At 45.3% G+C, this 25,546-nt stretch overlaps 1 protein-coding gene across 14 annotated transcripts in view; it reads right to left on the bottom strand.

Moving 5' to 3' along the window:
• Positions 1–368: 368 nt before the first annotated feature.
• The window catches only part of MEGF11 (multiple EGF like domains 11), a 277,366-nt gene continuing 252,188 nt past the window's right edge, over positions 369–25,546 (bottom strand). For 5 of the 14 annotated variants that reach the window (XM_065075957.1, XM_065075956.1, XM_065075960.1 and 2 more), the window contains 5 exons: positions 22,064–22,182; positions 15,371–15,437; positions 10,198–10,254; positions 3,719–3,925; positions 369–2,629 (listed from right to left, as the gene is read on the bottom strand). In XM_065075957.1, the coding sequence (XP_064932029.1) occupies positions 2,469–2,629; positions 3,719–3,925; positions 10,198–10,254; positions 15,371–15,437; positions 22,064–22,182 (611 nt within the window). In that variant the 3' untranslated portion in view covers positions 369–2,468. Of the gene's footprint in view, positions 2,630–3,718; positions 3,926–4,841; positions 5,025–10,197; positions 10,255–15,370; positions 15,438–17,555; positions 21,483–22,063; positions 22,183–25,546 lie in introns of those variants that run through there. The other 9 variants (XM_065075966.1, XM_065075961.1, XM_065075965.1 and 6 more) reach the window with 6 other exon arrangements.

Genomic DNA, 25,546 nt, shown 5'->3' on the forward strand with positions numbered 1-25,546 from the left:
AAGATTCCATGCTGGGGTTTAGTTGACAAGATTTCTAGACGTAAGAAGCACAAATAGTGAAAAAGCTTCACCATGTAGCAGTCTGCTGCGCTGCCTGGGCATCGTTAATTCTGAAGGTGTTTCTGTTGCAAATCTGATTTATTGCTGAGGCTCCTGGGTGCTGTCAGGCCTGCTCAGGTGGCCGCCATGTGTCCTCACCGTGGGGGAACTGCTGCCCTGTGTCCTCCACTGTGCAAATTTCTGAGCAATCCTGTGGGTTTTGTTTGGGGGGCAGCCCCTTGGTGACCAGCCCGATGGCCTGGAGAACTAAGAGCTGAACACAGGCTGGAAGTTTAATCTGCAAATGAGTATGTTTGAGAAATACACACTGAGAGAAAGTCAATTTATTTTTGTACAAGGCAGAATACCTTTGCACAGTGAACAAATATATTACAAATCTGTCTTGCCTTAAAAAAGTATTGCCATTTTGGTGCCTATTTCCTAAGCTAATATACAAGAACGTACTTTGTTTGCTTGTTTTCCTGTTAAGCTCTATGCACATCATTGCATTTGGTTTGAAAATCCAGCTTTGAAAAAAAAAAAACAACTGAGCACATCTCTGCTCTCTGGAGTCTCACCACCAACTTTACAGCAACACACACGCAAACACTGGCCAGGCAGCAGCTGAGGCGGCTTGTGCTGGGTGTCAAGGTGGGTCCTGATCAAGAGTATTCCTTATTGAACTGCCTTTCTCTTGGTATTTTTGAGGTAAGTCTTTCTAGTCATGTACATAAAATATATTCCTACTGGTGCTAAAAATAATTGACTACTTACATCGCAAATAAGGCTCTCCTGGAAAAGAAAATTACAGTTGCTGATCGGCCATTGCCCCCATGCACACATGCAGCATTCGTGTAACTACTGGTGCGTTATCCTGCAACGGGAAAAGCAGCTGCTCTGGGAGCCGGGGGAGCTCTGGGCTCGGCTCCACTGGCCCCTGCAGGGCTCGGTGTTTGCACAGGAGTCTGGATCCTGGCGGGGTCCCAGCTCCTCCAGCAGCCCCTGGCCCCAGTGTGTTGCTGCAGGGACACGGGTGCTGGGAGCGATCCAGCGCCTGGGCTGAGCCTGAGCCGGGATCAAGCCGCTGCCGCCAAGCTCCTCTCCACAGTCCCCTGGACCAGCAGCTTCCATGAGCGATCATGCTTTGAACAAATGTATTGGTGCTGGTTTCATTCTCTTCTGTTTCCATCAGACTGGCAAATGTGCAAGATTTTTTTTTTTATATTTAAGAGGCAATCAACTTGCTACTTCCATGTTTGCCTAATAAAATTACATATTTAGAATTAATATTACTTCATGCTCAAAATCTACAAGGAACAGCTTAACAGCAAGTATTCTACTTTCTAGGTCAATAAAGATTACAAAAAACAAAAAAAATCATGGTGGCTTAGTCCAAAACCTTACCATGGGCAAACCCCTTGATAATTACTTCACGAACAGCTGCTGAAAAGGAAAACCCAGTTTCAGCCAATTTAATGACATTTCAGGTAAAATCATCAACAGATAAAGTTGCACTACATGGTAATGCACATCAAATTAAAGGGTGTCACCAATGGCACGCTGCTGAGTGCGGCGGGATGAGATGGTTTGTAAGGATGGTCTAGAGAAAAATGTGTCTCAGCCTTAGGAAAGGAAACTTAACCAGGGCGAGTCTGTGCAAACCTGCAGCGTCCCAGGGAAGTAAATGAAGTTTACAGCACCTAGATTTATCTAACAAAATAGAAGGTAAGCGGGGGGAGAGAAACTCAGATTATTAGCAAAGATCAGTGGACATTTGCCAAGATGTTCCAATTTTAAGAACTGCACAGAATGTGTTTCTGGTAATAGTCCTCAACACAAATACACTGGTACTGAATATAAAGATGAAAATCTCAGTGCTAATGACCAAGCATAATCTGCACATGTTGCACGTGGTGATGGCAGCAAATGAGGCTTCTAGAAAGTGACATGGCGAGTTTCCCTGCCTTTGTTCAGAAAAATGTCCATTTCCGTGACAAAAATGTAAATTACATTCCCATGTATTCCTAGTCAACGCATTCCTACAGTAAAAGGTTTCTTGATGCAGCTGGTAGAAATGTACATCTGTAAGTCCTTCTGCTTAGCACGTTTTTGTGGTTTACGTTACAGCAAAGCCAGGGTTAGAATACATGCCACGGAGAGATTTTGCCTGGAGCCACACAGACACCTTCCTGGGTGATGTACTCCAGTCACGCGTGGAGGAGGGTCTCATTAGTTCCCATTACCCATTAAAAAAAAAGTCTTTATAAATAACCTCATGCAGTAGCAGTTGGCCCAAGCTGATGTTGTGTTATGTCAGGTCCTTGCGTAAGAGAGTCTGAAGTCCTGTCAGCATCCTGCAGCGCAGAAAAGGATTGTCTTCTCTTTGCGTCCTCAAAGTTCATGTTTGCAGCACAGTGAAGTTCATCCTTTTAAGACTGCTTGTCCCAAGATGGCCCGTGCGTTGGGCTGTGCCTTACGGGGAGGAGGTCGTAGTGACTAGGAATGTGACTGTTCCTAGGCAGGTCGTATGGATTTTGGAGGTAACTGGCACTCCGACTGCGGGCGTCTTGGACCACACTGACAGTGGGCTCTGGGGAAGCAAGGAAAACAAGGTTACGGTAACCAGCAGCACTAACCAAACTAGTGAAGTGTTCCGGCACAAGCCCAGAACATCTGCTTTCCAAACCATCTCTTCCCCTCACAGCTTTACTGGCAGCATAGGGAGAAAAAACACCAAACAGATCCAAGGGCAGGTAGTTCCCAAAGCCTTGCAGATAATGCCTTCAGCAGACCAACACTTATCACAGAACCATACAATACCAGGTTGGAAAGGACCACGAGGATCATCTGGTCCAGTCTTCTTTGGCAAGAACACAGTCTAGACAAGCTGGCCCAGCTCTCCCTGTCCAGCTGAATTTGAAAAGTGGCCAATGCTGGGGAATCCACCATTTTTCTGGGGAGATTATTCCAGTGGCTGATTGTTCTCATTGTGAAACATTTCCCTTGTGTTCAATCGGAATCTCCCCAGGAACAACTTGAATCCATTGCCCCTTGTCCTTTCCATGTGCCTGCTTGTAGAAAGGGAGTCTCATCTTCTCCATAGCCACCCTTTACAAACTGGAACATGGTGACGAGGTCTCCCTTAAATGTTCTTTTCTCAAGGCTGAACAAGTCCAGTTCTCTCAGCTTTTCCTCTTATTATGGCTGACCAGTCCTTGGATCATCGTTGTGGCCCTTCTCTGGACCCTCTCCAGCCTGTCAACATCTTTTTTTCTTTTTTTTTTTTTTTTTTTTTGTATAGCAGGGACCAAAATTGACCACACTATTCCAGCGGTGGCAAATAAATCATGAGCCTAAGGAGGGAGCCTCAGGCCCCATCCGCAGGGGCTGGAGGAGCAATTTGGAGCTGTACCTGGCTCACAGCCACCACCCAGCACAGACCCCTGCCCAGACTCGCTCCTCAAATCACACTAATGCACAAACCTCCCCCCGGCCAGCACCTCCCTGCAGCGGGCCAGGTCCCTGCTACTTGTGTCGGGAAAGGGTCGGGAATATACATATAAATAAATAAATAAATAAATAAAAATAAATATATATATATATATATATATATATAAACTGTCATCTACAATAAAACACAAACTGTTGGAATAGACCCTGTGCTGCCCACCCCGCTTACCAACTTCATAGATGTTTTTATTGGCGGTCGATGAAGTTGGCATTTCTGAATACGGAGACTCCCTGTGACCAGGCGATTTCATTTCCACGTAGCTGCTCTCGGAGTGTTTGCATGTTAAAATGGGGGGGTCTTTAATGGTGGCGTATGGGTTTTCACTGCTGTTCAGAGAACAAGTGCTGGAGCTGCACACAGATTCTTTCATATAATCTGCAAAACAAGAGCAGAGTGGGCATGTTAGGGGTGTCAGCTTGCTGAGGTTCATCACACCTGAACCTGTGCAGGAGGGTGGGGGATGGGGGCCGGGGGGGACAGGCAGATCCTTGAAGCATCCAGCAGACACCCGCTGCGTGTGCTCTGGGTGTGTCCAGCCCATCGCATCCACAGCTCACTAGCAGGAAAGAAATAAAAACCTGCTCCATACCGAAGGTTTTCCTGTAAAAGGTTCTAGTTGTCATTTACGGCAATATTTAACTTGAGGTGGCAATCCTTTCCCTCCCTCCCCTTAATTCCTAGGGAGCTGATTTAAATCCCGCAGCCCCATGCACGTGGCCATGGCACGTCAGCTCTGCCGGTTCCTGGCCTGCTGGGCCAGATACAGGGTTAGTGTCCCGGGGGCTTTGGCCAACATCAAATGCCTTATGTTTGAATGCAAAACATTCCCAGCAGGCTTAGAACTGCACCAGTGCAGCATATGCACATACATCCCCTGAGAGCTCCAGCATCTGGGTTTATCCAGCACCAGGGAAAACCAACTTCTTCACATTCCCTCTGCCATTATGACCAGGAGGAGGCTGCTCCTGCAAGCAGGGAACGCTTGGGTTTCCGCAGGGGGGGTACGAGCCTCCTTCTGAGCCTTGATTTTGTTTTGCCTTTTCCCCCCCCCCTCATTGCTGTACATCTCCTGCTCCTCTCCCCTAGGCTGGAGAAAGCAGGAGATGGTGACGGAGGTGAACACGGGGAGAACAAGGTTGGCTGAGAGCTGGAACCACCAGGCTCTCCTGTCCGTCACCCTGGCTGGGGTTTGCCAGCCTGCTGCAAGGTACAGTGCCAGTCTTGCTTTAAAAATAAAAAAAGAAAACAATAGAGAATAAACAGGTCTTAACATTGACATTCAAGAACGTGCCATTGCTGCTGTGTGCATCCTGCTGGGCAGTGCCATTAATTTAGAATTAGAGCGATGCAATGAAAGATGAGGCATTTTCTTGTGCTGGGTTACAGTACAAAGGCAGATCCTGGTATATATGAAATACTCCCGGTGAAATAGCGGGACTTGCAAAATAGCTGCAATCCCAGCTGCCCCCGCTATCTAGTATGGGAGACAAAAAGAGAAATTCAGGTTAAGAAATAGACAGACAACAAGATATCGCTTCTCCTTTACAAACCTCATCTCTGTGCCTATCTGCCCCATCCTGCTAACTCACTTGTGTTTGCTTCACTCTGTGGTGCAAAACTCAGCTCTGGGGTTGTGTCTGTGTGTCCATGCGTCCCTGTGCCTGGTGCCCTCGGCTCAGCTGGGGGATGGTCCCGAGCAAGGAGTCAGGTTCTGCCCTGCGCCACACTATTGCATTTCTGTGCTCTAATTTCAGCAAAACAAGCAAATCTTGAGAGGCCTCAGCTGTCTGGGTGAGCAAAACCAGCTTAGAAGGAAGCTCCACTGCAAAGCAAACCAGCTGGACCATGCTGGGACCTTTTGGGACGCGAGGGCTGGCAAAGGCCCTGGCACCAGTGCAACCTTTATATAAAATTAAGAAACTCCTTGTCTGATTTCAGCCAGGGCGAGATTAACAATGCCTTGGCTTCAAAACAAAACACGTCTGTTTTGGTACATCGCAGGAAGCAGGAACCAAAGCAACACAGGCTTTCCCAGCTGCTGGCAGCAGGTTTAGCCTCCAGCTTCACCAGCCCCATCCCAGTACAGGCAAGTCAGTGAATATCTGTCCCATCCCGTCCATCCAATAAGTGATGGAGCAACCCTGCAAGACCAAAGGTTCCGCAGGTGAGCAAGCTCAATGTCATTAGCTTTTGCTACATATATGACTTACATTAAGGTACCACACAGCTTAGGATCTGTTAGCATTTAAAGGTGAGGAGAAACCAGACAAAAACTAACAAATTCTATAACAAAATTTAAATCTTTAAGCCAAAAATACCTGTGCTATATAGACTTCAGTCACTGGGAAGGTTGTACATGGGTGAAGTGTCTCATGCTGGAAGCTGCTGGTGCTTCAAGAGCTGATACGAATGCAGGAGCATTTACTGCTTCAGGGACATTGCCCTGATGACAGAGACTCAGCCCTGAGGTTGTTTAATTCTTCATTAAAGAAGGGATCAGCTCCACCTGCCAGCAAGTTTCACCTGCTGGTGGTTACTAGCAGTAGGTGGTGCTCGTTAGGAGAACCTGGGCAGCACTAAAGTTTGGGGTGGGAGGATAGGGGGGTTGTTGCAAACTCTCTTCTCTGCCTCAAGCCATGTTGCTCATGGGGTGAAAGGCAGCTCACCAAAATGGGTAACGTGAATAGGGGTGTGTGGCTTTTGGAGCTCTTAGAGTCCCCCACAAAGCACCCCCTGTCGGCACCATGGCTGGGAGGGAACACATCAAAACAGAGCCAGCCTGAGATTCATAAAATGTAGATTATAAAACACCACTGGCTACTACAGCAAAAAAGGAGGACGAGTGAGACGTCCTGGTCCTGCGGTGCTGTAACACGCAGGCAAATGCTGGGTTGGTTATGGGAGTGGGCACACCAGAGCTGGCACAGGTGAAAATACCAGCACATTCTATGCTTTATTAAGTCCAGTTCTGCTGCTTTTATCTGCCCAAGTTAAAATTCACCTGCACTGCTGCCAGCACCTCCCAGGCTGCCCCAGCCCTTCCCTCCCCAGGGAAAATCAGGGACATCCCACTGGTTCTGCCCAGACTCATTTGGCCTCTCCCAGCAATTGCCTTTTCCCAGCAGATATTGAGAAACAGCACATCTAAGAGCCTGTTCCCACTGATGTAAATGGGAACTCTGTGTCTAGCTAGGGATTAGAGCCTCCGCTCTAGATAGAATATAATTTACGGAGCATCAGCATATGTTTGGTAACGTGCAATACACCAGGGAACCATTAGCCCACAAGACACAATATGCGCGAGATCGCAGAGAATTTAAAGGATGCAGAGGCATCTGAGTTACTTTGTTATTAAGGTAATTTGGGGATAATTAAAAAGTCTGGCATCAATTGTCAAATTTCATTTCATGAATTAATTGAACCCAGAGCGATGTGTTTAGACGTTCTCAGCCCGTTCACCACTAGGAGCTGTGGCGATGTCACCTCTTTGTCCTCCCGCGTCCCCGCGGGGTCGGGCTCTCCCAGCACTGCAAAGCTCAGCCCGAGCCCTGGTACAGCCACCAGCTCTGCTGGGCCTCGCTGTCTCCTTCGCCAGCTGTAAACACTACAGAAATATGGGGAATATGCTCTAATTTTGGAGTCCCGGTCTTCTGTGTTGCCTGGATACCAACCACCAGACCTTTGGAGGAAATTTTATTTTTGTTACTGAATGTCCCTGTCCCTCCTAAAGACCAGGTTCCTGTCTCTTGCCCTAAATTTCCTCTGGCACGTTAATGACAAGCCTTGGTACCTACTGCCAAATTTGAAGTGCTAGGGAAATACAATGTACACAGGTAAAACATGCTCTCCTACTGGTTAATCACATTTATGCATGGTGTTCAGTGTAGCGTGCCTTTCTGGCTGCTTTCATTATCCTGGCCAACCTTTGCTGCTGCAGAAACAGTCCTATGGCAACAGCTTTTTGCTGCTTTTCAGTGTGACACAGTTGTGGGGACATTGTTGTACGACAAGCAAAGGAACCACACTGAACCAAGCCCCTGAGGTGAGTGCATTAGTGTTTCTAACTGCTGGCGTTTTGCTGGGAATCGCGCAAAGGTTTTTTTTCCTTAAAATATTAGTGCCTGAGGTCACGTTATTCCACCAGTGCATCAGCATTCATTTTAAAAAACCCTAAAAAATTGAAAAGGACTCAGCTGCAAGGAAAAGCTCGGAAGTGGTATCATCACTGAACACCACGCACAGGAAAGAAACTGCTCTGAGAACCTTGTGACTGTTCAGTCAGACCTAAGAGATACTGATGGGAAAAGACATCATCTTGAAAACGCATAAAAGTCTATAAAAACACAGCACCCACCTGCCAAGTCTTTTTGCTGACAGAATCCAATTGTTTGGGACTCGGAGTTCCTTTTATCATAGAACTATAGAATCATACAAACATTTTGGTTGGAAGAGACCCTTAAGATCAAGTCCAACCATAACCTAAATCTAGGACTACCCCATATCCCTGAGAACCTCATTTCCACGTCTGTTCAACCCCTCCAGGGATGGTGACTCCACCACTGCCCTGGGCAGCCTGTTCCAATGCCCAACAGCCCTTTGGGGAAGAAATTATTCCTAAGATCCAACCTCAGCCTTCCCTGAGGTCGATGCCATTTCCTCTCATCTATCTGAATGGCCCAGCTTAGGAGATGCTTCATCTCCATCATTCAGATGAATTTGGCTGGTCAGGGCCAACACAAATCCTGGCAGGGCGAGGAGAGCTGCACACGGAGCATCGGCACATCGCCCGGCTCCTTCTGCTGGGACGCCCACCCGGGACTGAGAGCGCCCACGGTGCCACCAGAGCCAGAAAATCACCTTCAGACCAGGCTGTGGGAAACCTCAGCTGCCCAGGGCAGATGCTTCTGAGAAATCTCAGCTGCTAAGGACCTGCAGGTGAGATAGCGAGAACCCCCGGGGAGTGCGGGGTGTCCCTGGCACCCCGTCCCTGCCAGCGCCAGCCCTGCCTGCCCGCGGCTGAGAGCGCATCAACTTGTTGGAGTGGCTCCTAGGCCTGATCTTTCAATTCATAAGGAGATCAACATGTCAAGAAAATGGCTCAGGTCCCAAATAAAAACCAAAATATGCAGCAGCAGTAAATACATTTCACAGTTCACTGTCACGGTGATTCTTTTTCTCTCGTTCACACTGGTACCCCACTGTCAGTGGGACTGTGTCTGTGGATGAGAATTCCTACCACATATGTTTAAAGCAGCTTTTGAACATTGTCAACACAGTAATTTCATTTAAATTGATCTTGAAATTAATAGTTCCATGTAAAGAAAACAACTAGCTATACTATAAGATTTTTTTTCTGAATAAGAGATTAATTGAAATAGCTGAAACCAGTGGATTGAGTCAAACATATATACATAACCCTTTAAATATTTTAAATTTAGCTTTATCAAGAAAGACTTGGTCCTGGATATTTGGTTTCCTTTGGTGATTCTGTGTGGTAAGGTGATATTTTAGCAATTATTATATCACTTTGTTTTGCAAACATGAAATATGAAGTTATTAAGTGTTCTCTAGGCCTGGCTATGAGCTGGTTATTGCTTTTTATATAGACTATCTTTCAATATTCCCTGTTAGTTCAGATAAAGGTCTTGCTCTGTAACACCTCCGCAATAGCAGACCAGTGGGTGTCTGGAAACCAGCCCTGTGTGAAGGTCCCATTTTCCCCGTTATTCAGCTGACACCAGCTCGAGGATGTCACGGAAACAGGCTGAGCAGCATTTACCCCCTTGGCGGCTGGAGGGACATTCCTAGCTGGTGTGTCCAGACACAAAAGCCTTGAATTCAGATTGAGGGCCTGAAACCTGCCTGTTCTGAGTGAGACAGAGCCCTCGTTCCAGCTTCTGGACCACAAGTTCCACATGGCAAAGCCCAGCCTGGTCAGTCTGAAGCTTATGGGGGGGGAGCTGTGCTGAGTCTATATGCAACGGGAATATTTTGAATGTAAACCTGGAGGACAATTGAAATCTCAGATCACTGGGCCTTGTGCTCATGACTCATCCCTGAGCCTTTTTTGGAACTGCCCTAGAGTCAATGCCATTAATTGCTTCGTGCTGGCGTCACAAGTTAATGTACTGAGCAAGGGCTTTTCTCAAGCTCTGCTATAAATCTCTTTCAGCACAGGCCACAGAACAGGGTCAGCTTGTTTGCTAGAGCTTTGTTTAAGCTCAGGATGGCCAAGAGCCTTACAGAGCCATGACTTAGCAGGCAAACACACCAGTTTATCATCAGCAACTGCCACCAGAAAGCTGAGAGGTCCTAAAAGAGCTTTCCTTGGCCAGAGTGCTCCCCCTGCACCTCTGTCCCCGCAGTTTCATACACATACACAACCCTCCCTGTGTGTCTTCTGCTGCTTTGCTGAGGCAGGAGCCTACAGCCTTGGAAAGACTCAAATCCGTAATTTATGGGCCCCAGACATGTGTCTCGGAGTCAGGAGCGCTGCCAGCTGAGCCGCGCGGGCGGGTTGTGCCGGTAATCGCTGTTCTGTCCCTGCACGGCCGCGCTCCCGCGTGCTCGAAGCTCCTATCTCACCTCTTCTACGACACCCTCCTCAAACTCTTTGCCAGGGTGGCTGCGGGCACTGGATACCATACCTTTGAAGCTTTTTTCCATTATGTATGTGTTCTGACGTCTATCCATCCCACAAGCACCTGCATGAAAATGATATATAATGGAAAACAAATAAATATTTATGTAAATTGGATTGCTTTGACTACTGAGCAGCACATATTCTTTCGTCTCAATTGTACATCAAGGCCCACATTTAAGGAGGCTCTTAAGCACATCCTCAGCCGTAAGCATGCACTCAGGCTTAGTGGGGATTCCGGGCATGCCTAAATTTATGCATATGCTTAAGAGCTTCCCTGGAAGGGAGGGCTTTCCTGACGCAGGGTACTGCTCATTACCAAAACCAGCTATCCATCAGGAGAACAGAAAAAAAAATCATCTTCTGATATGTTTGTTACTAAAACACCAGGGTGGATTAGTAAAAGAAGCCTAAAGCACACAGCCTTTCCAACCTGAGTCTGCAGGTTGCATCACATTAGTCTGTGACTAATTTTAGGCTTTGATTCATTCCTCGATAGTATGTTATTTAATTCACAATCTTAGATTCCGAGGTGTGTACAATCACCTTATATAACTTTGCTGATAAATTTGCACAGTTCAATAACTGATGTGACAATAGTCTGTAAGTGGCTACAACAGTCTGAAAATGCAGCAGCCGAGAGCTCAGAGCCGAGAGCAAAACCTTCTGCGGCTCCATAAGGACTTGCTGAGACAGAATGGGCTGGGAACCTTCTCCATTTTCACTCCTGCAAATTATTCGAGATACCAGTGAAAAGGAAAATCTAATATAAGCCTTTAAATCTTTTTAAGTATAGAATCTAATATTTCTTATTGACTAGCAAAATCAACACAAACTTCATTACTGAGATAGAAATGTCATTGTGGCTTATGGGATTCCCAATCGAGTAACTAAGTCATGCTGGTAAAAGAGCTTTGCAAACAGTGTGTCCTGGAGGTCTCCCAGATATTTGTCCTTGCTTGTCCTCTGGTCTCTACAGAAAATGCTGTCACCACCACTAGCGATGCTGTACCGGTCCCTTTTTCATGACAGCTTCGTTTTTTTGCTAAATAAGGAAAATCACTGAATTAGACGAGAAATGTGTTACAGGCACATCAAAGACAGGCCGCTTTGATTGTCACTGTCCAGCCCAGAGCGGAGGACAAGGGCTGGTGGTGCATGACTGAATCTGGGTTGGGCTCTTTCCCTTCTGGCCACAAATGAGCCCCCCAAAACTATTTGAGCACCTTCTGATTTGTCTTCCACCACTCGTTCTGAGCCACTTCCAGACTCACCCCCTGAAAGAAGGTGTTTTAGTTTGAAGCTAAATTGTCTGCTGGGGTGAAGTCAGAATCTCGGCTGGAAATATTTTTCCACACCTCTTTGAGAAAAATGCAAAGTCAGCTCTAAATCAAACTTTGTGGCTTTGGTCCTCTGGAATAAATGCAGCTTTGACACTTAAGATGTGCTGCAAATCACACTTTAGTTTCTGCATTGAGAACTGCTGTTAAAAAAGACATTACAGATAAAACCAGTTTCGTCTGCAGCCCACTGTGCCCAGCACTCAAGCTATAAGTAAAACAACCTTTTCTAAACTCAGTAGATGGTTTAAGATTTTTGATTTGCTTGGAATAAGAGCAAGAGGCTGGACTGTGCGATTGGTTAATGCGGACTGGACTTGAGTAGGAGAGATGAGTCATGGGGCAAACAATCCTGGTCCTGCAACAAGAGAGAGCAAATAGAAAATGCAAAGACAAACCACTCCTGGGAACGAGGGGGATTTGCATTGAGCAAAGTGACACACAGCAAAGGTGACAAAGCTGTCTCTTCTTGGCGCCACAGAGTCCCCTAACTCTGCTCTCTCAAGCACACGTCCATGAGAACTATGTGTGAAAATGTGCTCACCACTAAACTCTAACTCCACCGGACAGATATCATCATTTCTCTGACAAAGCCTGATAAACTAATATTTGAAGCCCACAAGCAAATGTGCCAGCAGGAAAAACACAGGCTTTGTTCTGCTCCTTGCATTTCCCGGCTGGAAAGAACACACACCTGACAACTGAAGTCCTGCAAAACGTGCAGTCTGGTAAGATCCACTGTGTGTGTATGTATAGTGGATCTATGTGTATGCTTGTATGTATATTTAGTATATATATATAGACATGCCTACACATACGTAAGACTCATATTTTTCTACACAATTTCTTCCTGTTAGACTCAAAGAGAGCCCCAGGGATCCCAGAGGGAACACACACGACTTAGGAGTTACGTTGGGTCCTCAGTTAAGACTAACTAGTTTTTCTCAGGATCAGGTACAGCAAGCAGCCCTGAGCCGCGCTCTTCCTGGGAGGCCAGGGCTGGATCAGGCGGATGCATTCTCACCCTTCGTTTGCTCTGTCTCCTTGATCTGTGCGGCTGGGGCTCTGCATCTGGAGTAAGGACCACGGTGGGGTTTGAAATGGGCTGATCTTCCAGCCCTGAGCCTGCTTGGTGTGAACAGCCCTCTCTCTGCTCCCTCACAGAACACATTTCTTTAATTTTCCAAATAAGATGTCTGAGGAATGACTCCTGGCTCTGCAAAGGCCAGTGATGCAAACTGGGAGCAATCAGAAGGTGTTTCCCAAAGCTGTAAAAGCGCAGCCGGTGAGAGCGAGGAGAGCAAAGAGCGGTTAATTAAAGCACTTGTGTGCCCTTTACCTGTGTGATTGCCTTGACGAGATATACAATCAAAATAAATTACATGGCATTTCCAGAAAGCATCCTTTTGATCCTCTTTTAGACACAGATATGGAGATACATTGCTTGGAAGCGAGGAGCTGTGGTGCCAAGCAGACAGCAAAAGGCACAATGCCACCGACTGGCTGAGCAGTGATGCTCAAGAAACTGCATCTGGCTTCTCCTGAACTGCAGGCCACTGCTCCCGAGCAAAGCAGCATCTTCTCCTTGGGAGCAGCTGCTTCTGCTCTCCCTGAGCTGGGAAATCGAAGGGCAGTCTAAGCCTGGAGCCAGTGTGGCATTGGGAAGCAAAGTTTTCCCCAGCAGAAGAGTCCCTGCATCCTCACATCCAGCCTGAGCGCTGCCACAACTCTGAGCACTGATGCTTTGCTGCAGCTCGGAATAGAGAAGGTGCCAGCCTGGGACAGGTCTGCAGAGCATCCAACTTCGATCAGAAACACATTGCATAGGTGAAAAAAAAATATTACGAAAACTCCTTATGCTTGCAGGTTTTAGAAGATGACTGTCAGAGTTCATTTTCACATGCGTATTCTTACAATTTCCTTTCCCCTGATTATAATTCATATTTATGACACTTGAAATGTCTAATAAGCCCACAGATATTTTGGCACAATGGTCTCCGCTGGAGGAGTCGCTGGCTGGAGAACCAGGGGGAGTTTTCCATCCATTCTGAGTTTCTCTTCAACTTCCCTTTAAGTCCCTTTAGCTCACTGACATATCTGCTGTGTAACATTTTGTGGGGTCGCAGCAGTTGTCCACTGCTGGGTTGACTATTTTTAACTGAATCCAGCTGTGCACAACACTTGGCTGCTGTTCCAACACGTGGGCTGGAGCATCCGTGCCGTAAATGCCGAGGCCGACAGTGGGATGAGAAGGTGGAACGTCTCTTAACTCTTCGGTACTTTCACACCGTATGTGACCTTATTAGGCTTCACTTCTATTTTATGTTAGCAATTAAAAATTGAAATGTTTCACTTTCTTCTGAAATTGTCCTATATAAGTGCAATCTGTAGTTTTTACTGCACAGAAGTAAGACCATGAAATGAAAACGTTTTACAGATTCATGTAAAAATTGCCTTGATCTGAGCAAGAATTCAACATTAGGAAAGTCAGCATAAGCAAAAATTTTTGGTAGTGAAAGGGGAGAAAAAACATTTAGTTTTTATCAATGGGTGTGAAACAGGCATTTTGCAAGAAACAACGAGAAATAAAAGGAAAAAAGTGTCTGGGATGCAAAATGCTACAGAAAACAATTGTGACTGTTTTGCTGGAGACCACTTAGCTGAAGTATTTATCACTTCTACATCATTCTTACTGCCAAGGCGTTTAGCATCACTTCTGCTGGTAAAATAAAATGCATGAACAAATGTGGCACACAGGGAGTTCAGGACACCGCAAGATAAAACCAAATAAAGCTAGTGAGCAAAGCAGTAAAACAATAAAAGGAAAATTAACTCGATTTAAGAAGAATCTGTAACTCCTCACCACCCCCAACTCTCCATGTTACGTACAGATGAGCACAGCAGCACTTCTGCAGTTTATAATAAAGAAAACATTGATGGCTGATAATGATGGCAAAGGCTTTGCGTGGAAGCTCGACAGTTTTGTGATTTTCCTGATGCAGGGAAGATTTGATCTGTGGTGTGTGACCAAGAGAGCAGTGACGAGATGTGACGCCTGGCAGGGCCTCACATTAATTCCTTTGCCGCCTGAGCTGTGAGATAAATGGCCTTAAAAATCCCATAATACCACTTAATACTGCACTTTCCCTCACAGTGCATATTTTCAGTAAGATATTAGTAATCCCAGCAAAGGGCAAATGCTTTCTGCCACTGACAAGCTAAACTTCAAATGCTTAGATAGGAAAACAAATAGCGTCCAGAGCACTAAATCTGGATAGGTTTTGAGATAAGAGCTGCTGAAAACCCTCTTAAAACTGAAGCCAGGGAGAATAGACTCAGAAAGGGCAATTAGTCTTCAGTCCTGGCTTGCTTGCACTGGCTGGTGGCTCAAAATTGCTTGAAAAATGGCCACCATGTCATTAACTGGGAGATAAGAGGGTGTTTCGCATGCTCCAGCTCCTGCCAGAGGCTCCACAGTTCCATCAAGATGTCAGTATTTAGTGCTAAACTTTATTAAGCATGAAAAAAAAATCCCAAATTTGAAATGTTAATGTTCTAAGGTAGTCCTTAAAAAAACATTTATAGAGTAGATGGTAATTCAACTGAGCAACCTAGGAAGGGAGACTGGAATGAATATTGACTCTGCCTTCCCAACATGTGTTTTATGGTAAAAGAAACAATTTTCAACTCTTAACCTTTCACTACCGGCAACGCTGATTGTGAAATAAAGACAACACCAATATTCTTCATTTATTGTCAAGGCCTTTAAAAAAGGCTAATTTGGATTTGGAATTGCTCTAAAGTCTACTAAAATGATTAAATTGTTTAAAAATTACTGACCTAGTTCATTCAGATAGGTGTAGGGTCTCCAGTCTGCAGTTTCTCTGTCAAGGATTTTGTTACTGAGCTGTTCAAAAAGTATGATAATGGGTTAATGCTGGAATAAACAGACAGTTCCCACCCCAGCCTTCAGCCCCATGGTGTCATGAATAAAAGTGGGAGATGACTTTTGCCTTGGCCTCACCATTTCAGTTCGTTATCTGTAGGAATTTGACAGCTGTTCACTAGCATTAGGGAAAATCACAAAGGGAAGTCACTTCACCAAGCAATGAACACAAGCATGCTGGAAAATACAGGATTTCCTCAAGTAACCAGTGACCACACCTTGGCTGCTTGTGTGGATGGAGTGACATGATGGCAGCTTCAAAATAACTGATGAAGATGGATGGAGCAAAACCACCTATAAAGCATGCAGACAGGAGCTGTTCGGAACAAAAAGGGGTTTGCCAATACATCTGGATATTGAGATAAAAGAGGTGTAATGGCTACAAGAATTCTCTCAATTCAAGGAACTCATGGACTCAGCCGCGACAGGCTGGGGAGCCATCCAGCTCCTCTGCCCCCTGATTCAGGTGGTGACCGCCCTGAGAAGGCTTTAGGCTCAGGAAATCTCCTCTGGCAAAAGTTCCTCTGTAAAGTGGGCAATGGGAGCAGTAGGATGCCCCAGCCAGGCAGATGTTCTGCTGCAGCTTCCCAAAGCTGCGCCATGGAGAATAAATCTAGAAAGCTCTGCGTCCTCTCCCTGAGCTCTAGGGAAAGCATCTGCAAACGCTCCTCTCCACCAGGAGCTTAGGACAACTACACTATATATTACAAGTATTGACATTTAGAAGCTTTTATCTCATCGCAGAAACTGGGTTTCACTTTGGTGGAGATTCCTAACAAGCAGAGGCAAACCCCTGTCCTCATTGACTGAACCCTGCGGGTTGAATCCCACAGATTCAGGCTGCAAACAGTGGTCTGATGTGCCTTTATTTTTACACCAATGTAATCTGCCCTGGCTTAAACAGACACAGGAGAAACCACGGAGCACTGCACAGAGACACAGGAGCCGGCGCAGACGAAAGGCCTGTGCACAAACACACACACAACGTTGGGTCTCTCTCTCTACAAGCAAATGTGCAATATTTTTAGAGCTGTTCAGCTGAAGCTTTTACACAAATAGGTTTCATTGTCTGCAAAGCAGGGAACTGTGCTCCAAATGGGCTGAACTCCAGCCTGGCAGAAAGATTCAGGACACACAATAGTGCAAATACACCAACCACACACATGCACGTAGATGCGTGTGTATGTATACACACGTGTATATACATAGAATCATAGAATTCCATGTGTACACATCTATAAACTATACACACAGACGGATGCCAGCACACCAAGAGGAGCCTGTTTCTCAGGCTCTGGCCCACTGTGGAGCCGCCAGCGCCGACCTTGGCACAGACATTAATTCTGAGTGGTTCTGTGCCCGGCACTGGGCAGGAGGTGAAGCCGGATGATCACAACAGTCCCTTGTGGCCCCACAGCGCATGAATCTCACATCAGACACACCAGCAGCACAGCGACAGCAGTATCGAGTGCCTCGTCCTGCTCCTTCTCGTTTTCTGTCTCTATATATTCCCGCTAAGGTAACATGTGTCATCAGCTCATTAGGCACCTCTGCACCCGCCGTTCTCCTCAAGGACGTGCCCAGGGCAGAGAGAAAGTTGATGAAGCTGGTTGCCAGCAATATTTCTCTAGCAATCATTGACTGAGAGCAGCAGCTGTGACTGCACATCCTCGCTCCCTGCTTGGGCTGTACCTGGTGTGTCCCTGTTGACAATACTGGAGTCATTTCTTTATCATCCAGCAACTCCTTGTACTCTCCCGAAACCGAAACCATCAACACCAACAGCAGATACACGGAGGGATGGGGCAGTTGGAGCAAACAAGAAACACAAGGGGATGAAAAGCAGATCGGTTTGTGATGTGGTGACTGAGGAAGGACACAGGTGCTCCTGGCCCCACACCTGCCATGTAAATCAGCGCAGCCCCACTCACAGCGCTGTCAGCAGAGCCCACGGCTCTTTTCTTCATTTCAAAACTTGCAGCAATACCATAAATGCTGATTTTTTTCAATCCAGCTGCACCACTTAGATGACATTTATGAAAGTCTTTGAGTTTCTATTAAAAGACGTGTTTTTTGCAGGATTTATAAATCAGCTCACGACCTAAAATTTGTCATGAAGAGCTATGGGCTAGAATTGATTTTTTTTTTTTAATGAAATTATTTGGGGACATTTCTGAGTTTTTCAGAATGCAGTAATTACAAAGAAATGTGATTATAGCTGTCTCTTCGTGCTACTATCGTTTCTCAACACACTATAATTTGTTAACTTTTTTAAAGATAAAAGATACTCCAATTATTAGTGTGAAGCAAAATTGCTTTTCTGGAGGGAAATAATACTTCACAGTAAATTTACCCAGTAAAAATCCAAGCTTGTAATTTTAGTGACTTGGTTAAAACTACCTCACATTTGGCAACTTTTCCTTTAAGATCAATGAGATACTTGCTTGAGTAAAGCAAAGTCACTGTCTGCCCATCTGAAAGCCTGGATAGATCACAGTGGCGATGCCATTTGTCGCAGCTCAGGTTCCTGAAGCAGCCCTGGTGACGAGGGAAGTGCTGGCAGGCACTCCATCACACCTTCATCCTCCAGGAGAGCAACTGAGAAGAGTTTTCCCATTAGCTTCCCAGACTACAGGTTTCCATTGGCCAAGCCCATGTTTCTCAGTTTAAAATGCTCATCCTGAAATGCTGCAGTGATCCTGTATTTGCTGTCTTCCTTTTCCTTGGGAAAGTTTTAGTCACAGGTAGTCTAATGATGTTTCTGTGGTTGAATTCCTTTTTATTAGCTGGGTGACATCCAGTCAGACCATTTCCAGTGACCTCTCTTTCGCAGTTTCTAATTTTATGTGAAGTCCTTGGCAGAATTTAGAACTTCCTTTAATAGCTGTGAATCTACTGGCTTTAAAAATTCACGACATCAAATAGCAATTGATTTTTATGATGTGTGTAGACACCAGCAACACCCGGGCTTCAGCTGCGATGCTCTTCTCCTTTGGCAGGGAGTGAGGGGAGAATTAAGAGCTCTGCAAAAGCGCAAGGTGAGAATCCTCCATTTGCTTGTGACACACCGGCGTGGCAGCCTCATGCTTTATACAGAGTATTTTTCACATATTTTTGCAGCCTTTTGTGAAAGTGAGATATATTCCTACATCCATGCACAATTCAAAATCTCAAATACAGAGCTGGCGTGGAGGTTCTGAGAGTGGTTCTGTGAATGGTCCCACTGAGCTCCCTCTGAGCAAAATAGGACCCCAGCCGCTGAAAATCTGCTCTTTAACTCAAGCAATGAGAGCTCTGATGTGAAGATACAGGTACGGAGGTGTGTATCTCTTATTTGTTGCTTTGACAAATACTGGAGCAGTAATTCTGTGGCACAATCTCACTTGAGATTATGTATGATACCTTTGGTAACTTCTTATTTGCTGCTGCACATATAATAAGAATAAAGGCCAAACCTACTTGTGGGACTTAATAGGCAAAGGTCAAATTTTGGCTTCACTTAAACTAATAGCATAATAAAATATTGATTGACTGCAATGTGGCCAGCATTTCACCCAAGCTGACTTTGCAAGCTCAAGAGCATTTACTTGTAGCAAGTGTTGGCAGTTAATATTCTGCACTGAGATGTAGGAGCCTCAGCCCCAGAGCTGTTCTCCTGGACTTTGCACGGAGATTCAAAGCTCAGCTCTACCAGCTCCTGCTGGCAGCTGGGTCGGGTGTTAGGGACACAGGACTGGAAAGGCTTTGATCATTCAGCCCCTGAGTCCAGCCGCCTTCTACTGCAAACACCTATGCATGTAATCACTTAGATAGCTGATCAAGCTCCATTTCAACGGTAATCAGATTTCTTTGTTCCATTAGTCTTGCTGGGAAGCTATTCCAAACTCTCCCTGATCTGATGTTAGAAATCTCATTTCCAGCCTTGATGCATTCATGGCCAGTTCATCCTCATTTTTTCTTGTGCCAGCTCTGTCATCTCGCTTAAACAGCTCTTCTCCCTCCTAGTGTTTACCTCGTCGTATTTATAGATGGCAATCATACTCCCTCTCAGCATTCATTATGCTAGATAAAAGAAGCCAAGCCTTTTTTTAGTCTCTTCTGATATGCTCCCCCTTATCCTCCCACTTGCTCTCGCCTGCATGTGCTGCAGCCTGAGCGCTCTGCTGGCACCGCTCACCACTCCTGTACACAACAGGAGGATTTTAATGCCTCTGTTCATACCTGCTGCTCAGCAGCTTCAAAGTTTTTACCTCCAGGACATGTGTAGGGTCCGTAGAAGTGGCCAAATGTCTGTCTGGCAGAGGAGCAAAGAGGAGAGATACCTTCCCCCTCATCCTGGAAGAGATGTGGGAAGGCTTGGCACTGCTCCCTTGTCTCACAAACCAGTGCTCAGTGCAATGCTGGACCTTTGAGCTGCTGCTCTCAGCCATCCTAGCCCACCTTGCTCACCGCTGTGTGCACCGAGAACAGCGGCAGGGGCTGTAAACGCAGCCAACAGCGCGGGACGGCTGCGCCTGGTGTCCTGACCCCGCTGAGCCATGACGGGGCTGGGAGAGGAAAGCAGAGAGCAGGGAGGAAAACAGAAAGAATAGATAGATGGCTGGGTGAGAAAAGAGAATAGGAACACAGAAATGGGAGGAAAGAGGAAAGATAACAGAGTGAAGAGAACACCAAGGGAGAAGGCAAAGACACAGGAAGAGTGAAGAGGACAAGAGGAGCATGGAAGCATACCAGAAAGTTTCAAACTGGAGCAGGGCTGCACATCCCCTGGCCCTGTTTTGTATTGTCCCTCTGCCCAAGCTCTGAAAGAAGTCCTGGAACAGCTCCAGCCCCTCGCCTCAGGGCACCATCTCCTTTGAGCACAACATTAATACATCTCAGGCTCTGGCTCAGCAGTTCAGAGATTCCTCTGCCTTTTTTTTTTTTCATTTTGCATCTGCGCCGGTTCCTTTGTGACCCCAGCTGGCACTATAAAGAAATAAATCCTCCAAGTACAGCGTGTGCACATTTCCCTGCAGAAAGTGGGAATGGCACCAGACAAACCAATTTGGAAATGAAACTCGTTCAGAAGGCCATTAGGGGCTTTATATTCTCTTTTGTCTTAGTTGGCTGGAGAACTGCATGGACAGAAGCAGCATATTTTTGGCCATCCTCAGCTATTCAGCACTGCAAAGCACTCTCATGAATAAGTAAGGTGGTGAGAGATCTAAGGAAAAGTCAGGCCATATATTTTGATAGGTGCCCTGAAAATACCAATTCCATTGGGTTTTCTTGTTTATATATCAGACCGACCACTGACAGACAGACCCACATCAGGGTGAGCAGCTTCCAGGCGAGTCCAAATGCATCACTTGGGTTTTAAACCTTTTCAGCAGCTTAATATTTGAAGTAGCACCATGACAAGATGGCACTGCAGGCTGGGAAACCAGGAGAGATGCTTTCTTTGACCTTTTCTGAATTAATTTAAATTACTGCAACAGGATTAGTGGTCCAGACCCACACTCATGGTGTTCATCCTACATTTGACATTATGAACGTTTGCACTTTCAATTTGGGGACCAAAAATGCACGATGCAAAGGGACCATCTACATCAGAAAGCATATTTACACATCTGTCTAAACTTCTGAGAAATCTCTGGAGCCAGCCTTTTTATTACATTTTAATGAGATTTTCTTTTAATAACCGAGAAATGACTTACAGGAGAACATAAAGACATATTTTTGCATACCCAGTCTCGTAGAATAGTGTCTTTTTGTCTTTTGTTCTCATGGCTTTCCCATTAGCAGAGCTACATTTGGATTAAGGTGACACACTCTGCAAGCCCCATCATTTTTAAAGCTGACAGCCTCGATGAAATCAATTGTATTTCCTTTTTCCTCTGCTCCTTATCCTTTGCCCCACCTCAGCTTATTAAGGCTCTAAAGGAAGAGCGGTCTTACCATTTACCATATGTAGATCTATTGCTAAAGTGGTGAATTGAGTCACAGTGTAGTCCGTGAGTGGTCCTGGGGAAGCAAGAGCAACATGTGATAAATGAGGTACTCCTGGATGTTCGAGCAAGATGGTCTGAAAAGCTCAGCTGGAGAGCCAGAAATAACAGCAGAGCTCTCAGAAAGCTCTTGGACCAGAACAGTGTTCAGAAGCACCTTGGATCCCTTCTTGCATCTATTTGCTTGTCTAAAAGTAGGAAATTTGTGTGGCTGCTGATGTGGGAAATAAAGATGTAGCGAAGTTAGATTACTGACTTAATGCTTCATCGCTTTACTTTTGTTGTATTCATGCATAATGACAATTATCTAGTTATTTATCTTTTCTGAGAAGCAAACATATTTCACAGTTGCTAAGACACCGAGGCTTATTGACCCAGACAGGCATGTGCTGCAACTCCAGTGACCACGCACAGATTACGAAGACACACACACAGGGGAAGAGAGACTTTTTGTGTCTGTTAGAGCTGCCATGTCAGGAACTGCTATGCTGGAGTTTTAAATAATGCTGGCGGATAACAGGATCCAACAGGCATCGCTTTGGCTGATTTCCTTGAACTGATAAGAACATTGCGACAGCAGGGTGGGATAATATCTACCTTACTGGAGCTGTTTCCATCCAGATTACTGGTAAAGAAGCGTGAAGTCACACCACATGAGAGAGTGTGGTAGCTTGGATTGGAAAAACAATGTACACTGCCGCTACCTTGAGATATATCTGGGAAGAAAACAAGTCATCACAAAATACTTTGGCAGCCATAATGATTCTTAAGAAACTGAAAACATGTTAGAGATGATCAAGGTTAGAAAACCAAGTAATGGGTGTTATAGAGCATCTCCAGATGAAATCTCTCCTACATTATCATGGTGTGAAGCTCTTGACTATTAGCATTAAATATGAGATAAAAAAGCAAAGTATTTAATTAATACAGTGTTATCTTTTTGAAGATCTTAGAAAAGTAATTCCTAGCAGTCCAGCTGCTTTGCAGATGAGGAAAGAAACGCAAAACACAAGAAATGCACTGTCTGTAACCCAGTTTCTTCTTTAAACACACATAAGAGCTATTGATGAGAATAACCCCTGTAGTTATGAAACATTTAATTAAAACTTTGTTACAAAAAGGTAGTTAATATTAGAAATCAAGGTGCTATAACCATACTGAGGAGTCCAAAACATTTTACACATTTTTTTTTGTGCAAAGGCTTAGCAAAACAGAAAGCTGTAGCACTGAAAGGCAAACTTGGGCAGTCACATTGTTATGCTTAGAGGCACTTCATCTATTTCCTTACTTTTACTTACGAACACATTTACCAAACAAAATAATTTACCAAGAAATGCATCATAATTATACTGGAAGTTCTAATGAAAATATCAATCCTAATCTGGTTCCAGCTTAATAACAAATTGATAAATATTTCAAAGTAGCATCACAAGAAAGGACGAAAAATTTAAACTGAAACTGCATTATTTAAACAGCCAAGTCCTGTAAGAAGTAAATAAGTGGGTTAGTTTTATTAAAACATGGGCTTAAATTGTAGGCAGAAAGGTTAGTTATAGGAAACACCTTCACATGGCTAGGGTAACGAAGTGCTGGGGTGGCTTTCACAGAGATGGTTAACGAAGGTGGGCAGGAGACGGGAGAGAAGGACAGGACCTGCTGGCACTCCTACCCACTCACCATCCCCGCTTCTCACAGTGCCCTCTGTGCTTCCATCCCTGTGAACATGCACTTTGCTTTGCTGACATCTTGTGGAGATCCAGATTGAGCTTAATTTACTGCAAAATATCCTGTTTTGAGTGAGCGGGTTTACCTGCAGGGTGTGTGTTATGCAAGTGCCATGGCAGAGGGAACGGCACACATGTGCATGTCTGACCCAGTACTTATTTTTTGCTGAAACACACAGAGCAATTTTTGAGGTCAGCTCTATTTTGTAGTAAGTGCAGAGCTTTTTACTTCTACTTATTTTCTGAGGTTATTGCCAACAAAATATCTCAGATCAGGGTGTGATTCCTCAACTAAAGTCTTTGCATTTAACTTCTTCCAGCACAGCAGCAAGGCTGCCAGGACTTTGCCACCTCCCCTAGCTCTAACTCTGTGATATTTGCAATGGAATTAACAAGCAACAGATAACTCTGGGGGTCTGCAAATGAGAACTGGGGCTGGAACCTGAGCACGGTGATCAGTGTCTGCCTATCACAAACACAGCTGCTCACACAGAGCCAGGGGAGCAGAACTCATCTACCCTTCTTACAAAATTAAATACAGACAGTTGAATCCATGTCTTTCTGCTCTGGGGGTGAGTGTTGATGGCTGAGTCACACCATTTCTCAGCTCTGCCTTCTCCTTCAGCAAAGGAGCAGAGGGACATTTCGCTGCCTTGGCTGTGAGATAAGAGGGCACAAACTGATGGTTACCGAGAGCCAGCTGACACATTACGAGTTCACACCCAGCTTATCTGGCCATAGCTTGTTTTGTGCACCCAAAATGAGCCAAAGGAAAAGTCTGCCAGACTGCCCCGCTACTTAGCACGGTGCTGAATTAATGAATCTGAGCTCGGACACAAGTCTGCATCACCAAAAATCTTTTTTTCCTTCACTGCATGCAGCACCATATACTCAGAATTACTCCTTCTACAGAATTCCATTTGGTCGATACGTAAGTACCCACTCAGGCTCACTTACCTTGATAGCATAGTTCGTTTTCTACACATTTACTCACGAAGCTCTTATAACTATTGGCTGTAAATACATCAAATTCAAATCTAATGCTATCTCAGTCAAAAAAAAATAAACAAACAAAAAAGAAACCACAACCTACAAAACCCCCTCTCTTCCCAAATATGGGAATTTTATTCTGCTCTGAACAGTAAGCAAAGCCATCAATGCCTAAAAGAAAGGGAATTATTTAAATTAAAACAAACCCCAAAGGTTATGTTAAGGTTAAACCTGAGCTTCTGCCCGCAGCCAGGGCTGTGAGGTGACACAAAGAGCCCTGGTTCCCATCTCACACAGGACAGCGTGGCACGGAAACTGGGCACAAGGCAAACCAGGAAAAAAGGGAATAAGTAAGTGCTCTGCAGTAAATACAAACCCAGGAATCTCAAGCTATAAAATGGAATGGTTTTCTTCTTTTTCTGTGCATCTTCTCCACCCACACGGAGTGTTGGTGGGGTGGCTGAAGACTCCAAGCAGGAGGGTGCACTCTGACACCTCCTACTACACCTCATCTGCAGATCATTTCTGTAAATGTCTTATCCAGGCTGCAGGATCCACAACACTTTATTTGTACCAAGCTTTGCTTAGGTTTTGGCTCTCAGCACAGGATTCACTCATACCAGAAAGTTCGTGAAGGCTTCGAGGAGACCTCAAGCATCACTTCAGCCCACAACCAACCCTGTGTGAAAGTCCTGAAAGGAAATCTCTGCTGCTCTCCAACACTATGGGATAGTTTGCCCTTCTGTCCTCATCTCCTTGAATTAAACAGTCTGCACTTTAAAATCTTTTGTTGGATGCAATGTACTGTTCTCATGCTGAGGAGCAGCATTTTGATTCCAGTCTTATTTGGGAAGGTCTGCTCTCAGATCCATGTGCTGTGGTTAAGCTCTCCCAGCATGGGTGGGTTTCTTGCCCACTGGCTGCTGGGCAGAATGTGTGTTTTGCTGCCACATCCTTCATCCACAAATGCAAAAGAGTCCAAGGGCTGCCCAGGGGGTTCCCCTTCCTTATAATCTCTCTCCCACATATGCACGGATTATCAGCATCAGAAGAGCCAAAGGCGTAAAGAGCAAAAACAGCCTCCAGAAATAAACTAATGTGCTGGAAGAAATTACTGCTGCCAGGAGCTAGGGATCTGTGTATGTGACTCTATTCAGAAACAACAACAGGAGTAAACAAGCAAAACAGCACCAGGGGTGATTCAGGTTAATCACAATTTTACACCTCATATAGGGCCGGATCCTGCAGTCATTGTTCAGGTGGAATTCCTGCCAAAGTCCATGGGTTTACATGGGATTATAGTAATTGGGTAAGTACACCTGCATAGTATTCTGCCCTTAATCCACATACAGAACTCCAGGTGAAG

The sequence above is a fragment of the Columba livia genome, chromosome 11, assembly GCF_036013475.1.
Source record: "Columba livia isolate bColLiv1 breed racing homer chromosome 11, bColLiv1.pat.W.v2, whole genome shotgun sequence".
Taxonomy (NCBI): Eukaryota; Metazoa; Chordata; class Aves; order Columbiformes; family Columbidae; genus Columba; species Columba livia.